The sequence below is a fragment of the Urtica dioica genome, chromosome 3 (assembly GCF_054948205.1).
Source record: "Urtica dioica subsp. dioica isolate 48M chromosome 3, U.dioica_male_clone48M_v1_H2, whole genome shotgun sequence".
Lineage (NCBI taxonomy): Eukaryota > Viridiplantae > Streptophyta > Magnoliopsida > Rosales > Urticaceae > Urtica > Urtica dioica.
Window position 1 is genome coordinate 45,971,698 of NC_142758.1, and position 6,017 is coordinate 45,977,714.

Below are 6,017 nucleotides of genomic sequence, written 5' to 3' on the forward strand. Positions count from 1 at the left end.
ATTAACAAACTATGGCTATTTTGCAAAAACTTAAGTTCTATTTGGCTATATAGCCGCTTAGTTTATAACTGGGTTGTTTTCAACTGGGGAAACATCAGCCCTTTTCCCTTCCTCGACCAAACCTTAGTATTAGGAGTTCGAATATGTTTAGGATTTCCTTGTTTCCTTGAAATTCCTTTGCACCATAGATTATTGCTCATTGTGAATTGAAAAAAAAACGCAGAGATGAAGAGGAGATTGTGCGGATATGATATTCCTGCAGAGTTGGAAGAACAAATACTGTTGAAGCTTCCGGTGAAGTCTCTGGTCCGATTCAGAAGCGTTTGAAAAGCTAGGAAGTCTCTCATAACCGGCCTTAAGTTCGTCAAAGAGCACCTTCAACTTCAAGCAAGCAAGCCATTGTCTTCTTTGCTCTTAGGGTGGGACCGCTGAGACTATGACGGTGATCTCGACAAGAAGCAAGTACTCTCTCTCCTCACCATCGGCGATTCCATAGCAAGTACCGCCGCGAAAGAAGAAACCCATCTCCCGATCCACCCGAAACAACTCGGAGACGTATATGGCCGCAGATCGCCTCTATACAACTCCCACTGCAACGGAATCGTTTGCTTGGTCGAAGAGTCGCCGTTTTTCTAGCACCAAATCGATTTCTACAACCCGGCGCTGAGAGAACACGAGCTTAACGAACCTCGCAGTGCGTCCCCGGGACCGAGCCCCATTGCCTCGCCTAGGGTTTCGGCCACGACCTGAAAACCGACGACTACAAGTTCGTGAGGCTGTTGGAGTAAGAGTCAGGCGCGGTGGCGTCGTCCAAGCCCGAGGTGTACACTCTGCGAAACGACCGTTTAAATAACAAGACCATTCACAATATTTTTGCTAGTTGTTAGGTGTTAGGCTTAGGAAATGAAGTTGCTAAACCATCAACTTCCCATTAAGCTCCCTGTATCACTGACTACTACCCATCAATTTTGGCTTTTACCAAAAACCAGGTCATCGAGTGTTCGAGTGAATATTCGCTACTAACATTTATAACTCTCCAATTACGAGCGATGTGAACAAATCATTTCCATGTTTCACGTAACCAATTCACATTCGGCGTTGTGAACCAATTCACATTCGGTGGTATGGAACCTAATTTGGTTTAGTGGTAACTCTCCCAGTTTTATGTTATTAAAGCATAGCCTCACTCTAACATAGTCAGTAGTAGCAAATACAAAGGAGATAGCGCCAAGTCATTAAGGCAGTGACTTATGACTTTCTTTTCATGTTTTTTTCCCGGTGTATTCTTAGATAATGGCTACTAAAAATACAGACCCTCCAAAACTTTGGCCTTCTCACCTACAACTGTAGCTTCTTCTTTTCTTCCTGTTATGTTATAACCTCTCTCCTGAAATAACAAGGACCAATTTTATGTTCTTTCGCAATCAAACTCGAGAAAAAAAAAACATCTAAAACAGTTAAAATCTTATATAATTACCAGAAGACGCCACAAGAACGGAACTCCCTCTCTCTCTTTGATTCTCTTTTCGATTGCTTCAATCGCTGCAAGTTTCAATTGTGAATCATATCGAAATGACCTTTAATTTTTTTTTTTATTATTATATAACGTCCATGTTTGTTGGGTGATAATAAATCATACCTTTTGTAGCTTCTCCGGTGTTAAGCAACATGGAGTAACAGACTTCGTTGAAAACATCAATTTGCTCATCTGATGCTCCGATAATCTTAAGATAAAGAGATTAGAGCTTTGACCAAATTCTATGTGTAGAAAAAAAATGAAGTAAGATACCAGATGCTAAATTACCTTGTAGTCCATAGCGTCGAAAGTTGGCCCGAGCAATTCCAATGCTTGTTTTTCATTACCCTTCCCATATTCATACATGGATTCCGCTAGCTGCCATGAGGAAAAAAAAGGTTCTTTTGGCGTAAGTAGTCTATGTACTATCATGTGAATGACATTTAGTCCCAAAAATAATTTTATGAGCAAAATGGTCCTCAAACTCGAACATATTTGGACCATCTTTCCGAGAGTGTAGAGGAGCAATGGAAGTGTGGAAGTGGCTTCTCAATAGATTGGAGATAGACCATATCTCTCTCTCTCTCTCTCTCTCTCTCTCTCTCTCTCTCTCTCTCTCTCTCTCTCTCTCTCTCTCTCTCTCTCCCCTCCGTTAGTAACTTATTCTCTTTGCGATTCAACCAGAGGAGAGGTCCAGAGTGGTTTTCGGTCGCCAAAATTGGAGTTTTGGCCGGTTGTTGGAAGATTTGGAGGATCAGGAACGAAATTCTTCTCAACAACGATGATTGGAATGTCAACCGGCTCATCGAGAGTGTGAACCTAAACATGGCTCTTTGGCTTCCCTCTTTGAGTCCGGAATTTATGAATTATTTGCTATCAGTTCTTTCAAGGGATTGGTTAGGGACCCTATGATGTAAAGGTTTTAAGTACCACTTGAGCTGAAATTTAATTTAAGGACTTGACTGCCATGATTCTTTTCAAACTAGCACTAGTTCAGGTACCAAAAATGTAGTTTGGAAATGGATATGAGGTTAAGATTTCTCTAAAAGTAACTTTGTAGTCAAACGTAATACAATTTTCAGAAATTTAGCGATATAAGCCACATAAACATAAGCGTTTACGTTTTAGCCAACGTTTTGTCAATTTTCGTAAATAGCCAAAATGTTTCGTAAATAACCAAAAATATGACGTAGCCAACGTTATTTACTAGAAATTTACTCTGCGTTTTTTTTATCATTTTGATAGCGTAAGTAGATTTACATGGCTATTTACCAAAAATTAACGAAACGTTGGCTATTTGAAAATTTCTAACGTTTTATATGGTTAGATAGTCACTGGACCAAACATTTTTTTATGTTTGCAAGAAGAGAAGAGCAGAAAGTGGTACTGAATTGAACCATTATTTCCCAATTGGCTGAAGAAATAATAATCAGGTTTGACCAACTAAAAAAAGCAACTTATATAAAGGCTCGGGTGTACTAACCGACAGTCCTCTTCTCATAGATTGTTGCTTCTTGTTGTTCATCTTGGAAACTCTTCATAGGAGGGAAATTCGTATCAGAATAAATTCTAATCGATTAAATAGAACGGAAACCGATGATAAAATTTTCTGACCTGGATTTTAAGCCTCCAAGTAACTCTTCAGCTCTATCAAGCTCATTGCCATGAGCCAATGCCCACAATATCAACACATCAAAGTGCCACTCTAAATACCAGTTTCTCTGCCCGCATATGTACAAATATTAAATAATAATAATAATAATAATAATAATAAATTTCATAAGTAATCACGTAATCAAAATTAAGAGCGAAATGTAAGAGACTAACTTGGTCTGAAATGCGCTCTGTTAAGATCATTAGACGGTCCTGAAAGTCACTAAGTTTTCCACGAACATGTAGACGCAGAAACAGCCCCAGGCAGTTCAAGAAAACCTGGACAATACTTGGTTATTATTACGAATAAATAAAAAATAAAAACATAACTTTTTAAGTAATGAGTTTTGGGACAATGTAAGAATAATTTTATTGATAAACTCGGTTCACTATCAAAGATGTGAACCAATCCTCTTATTACACCAATCTACTAAAACAATCAACTTCATAACCCCTAATGACCCACCCTAGAGACTTATATTATACATAGTATTAAATTAATTAAAATACAAATTTACCCTTCTGGGTTCAACATGTACCTCTGGAGCTGTGGCATCGGCTTTTTCCAGCTCCTTCCAAATGTGTTGATCATAGACCTCGACGATCGCTTCCGTTGATGAATTCCCTTCTAAGTAGCAAAGAGCAACATGCCACCAGTTGTGTGTGATCCTGAGATCATCAGGAATCAGCTTTAATTTCTATTTATATTTATTTATTTTAGACTCCGACTTGATTTTGAGAGCTACACGGTACTAACATGAACGATGACAGAGGAGCCCAAGTCGGCGAGCAAGCCTCCATGAATTCTATCGCCTCTTTAAACCGACATCGGTGCTGAAGAACATGGCACATCTGAATAAAGAACGCGAACAATATTAGACGAAAAACGAATTCAAGTCACCGGAATTCGAAGGTGGTACTTAGAGATCTCGACGACCCACACAATGTTGTGCCCAACAGTCGTTTGGGTTGATCTCCAATGCCTTTCTCGCCGCTTTCTCGGCCTCTTCCATTCGGCCGAGCTCCAACAAAGGAAAGGCGAGTATTCCAAACACATAACTTTCTTCTTCGTTATGTGGAAGAGCCTGTAAGGGAGTAGGGAAACCGTTCAAATGTTTATTTGTGGATATATATATATATATATATATATATATATATAAAAAAAAAAACTTGAGATACGGGTGAATGAACCTGCTGAACGAGTTCTAGTAATAAATCGGGCCGTCCAGTGTAGAAGCACAAGATTTGAGCTCTCTTCACAGAGGCTAAATCTTTTGGGAAATCTTTCAAATGCTGCGAAAAAATCAGTCACGTGATCAAGACTAGTGTCAAACAAGTATCACTCTAATTGGAAATTGGAGTTCAAGACGAATGAGAAATGGGTGCGTTTAAAACTTGGAAAATACGAGGGAAAATGTATAATTAGAGATGGGATTCCACTTTCTTTGGAAAATTGGATGAAAAGTGAAATCTACCCAAATTAAGTTACGTGGGGCCCACGTTTGTGTCGCTTTTTCTGGTCATCATTTTTTTCCCCTAATGTTTTATAAAAATTTCCAAACACAATATGGAATTCTGATTTTCATTTTCCTCGCATTTAAGCCTATGGTTGATGACATATTGTTAACAAGAGCGGTCATTAATTGGGATTTGGCTTATCGAATGAAAAATGATATAAATGTCAAAATCAAAATTGGACATTACATGAACTCCAAATATGGGTTTGAACTAAAAACGTTAGGATAGGACAGACCTTTGAATGCAAGTCAAAAGCCACATCGTCGTCTCTGTTCTCAGACATCAAATAGCTCACGACCTCGAAAATCGCCTTCTCGTACAAGGTAGCTTGTGCCTATGGAATCACACCAAAACAAGACAAAAGAAAAATAAGCATCACCACAAAATAGAAAAATAAATAAATAAATAAATAAACTTAACGAGTTTGGATTTGGCAGCTTGGAGATGCGAAGGAGCTCGAGAAGGATCCGATGAGCTGAGGAAATGCGCGGCCAAAGTGTTGGCCAAAACACACTCTCTGTCACTCTCGCTGGCTTTCAGAATAACAGACCTTTCTCTCCCATAAATCATCATCTGATCGTTTTGTAAAAGTAATTTAATTCAGGATTTGGTGAATGAAAAAAAAAAAAGAATATAAAAAACTGCTTAGAAGAGGAAAAGGTAAAGGACCTGCTGATAATAGGCGTTGATGGCAGATATACAAGACTCTGAAGCAGTAGCGACTTCGTAGCCCCATTGATCCCTCTTTACACCTTTCTCTTCCATTTTCTCCGTCTCCAAAATTCTCTTCTTCGCTGTTTTTTTTTTCGGTGGTTTGTTTATTTTTTTTTTTATTTTTTTTTTATGTTCAGTGACACTGTTGGAAACATCAGCGCCGAGCTCACCGTCTGCTATTGGAATGTCTAAATTGCCCTTTACGCTTCCTTTACACAAGGGGTATGGTTGGAACTCGAAATTCTTAGTAAATTCGAATTAAATAAAAATTGTGAAAAAGAAATGGGAACGTTTATAAGTTATAACCAAGGAATCAAATGCCGTTTTCGTTGCCGTTTCGACCTTCCTGATTTACGGAAATTCGTCATGCCGATGGAAAACCCAACGGAAAAATTGTGGAAAAGGACAAATGAAAGGCCGTTTTCAAATGCCGTTTTTCATGGAAAATCGACGTGCCGACGGAAAACCGAACGGAAATAATGTTGCATAATATGTTATTTATATATATATATATATATTCAATTTTTAACTATATTTTATAATCTTTAATATTTAATTTATTTTGCACAAATATAATGTCAAATACATTTATTAAATTCAATCTCAACGTAATTAT

General features: G+C 38.2%; 1 protein-coding gene across 1 annotated transcript; it reads right to left on the minus strand.

Moving 5' to 3' along the window:
- Positions 1-1,052: 1,052 nt before the first annotated feature.
- Positions 1,053-5,545, minus strand: LOC149403136 (Tetratricopeptide repeat (TPR)-like superfamily protein). Its single transcript, XM_089609850.1, has 14 exons — positions 5,357-5,545; positions 5,108-5,260; positions 4,923-5,021; positions 4,361-4,462; positions 4,111-4,254; positions 3,927-4,021; positions 3,709-3,838; positions 3,344-3,448; positions 3,131-3,237; positions 3,000-3,051; positions 1,805-1,894; positions 1,640-1,724; positions 1,478-1,542; positions 1,053-1,387 (listed from the first exon to the last, which is right to left on the minus strand). The coding sequence occupies exons 1-14, from the start codon at positions 5,450-5,452 to the stop codon at positions 1,301-1,303; spliced, it is 1,410 nt and encodes a 469-aa protein (XP_089465976.1). The 5' UTR covers positions 5,453-5,545; the 3' UTR covers positions 1,053-1,300.
- Positions 5,546-6,017: the final 472 nt, after the last annotated feature.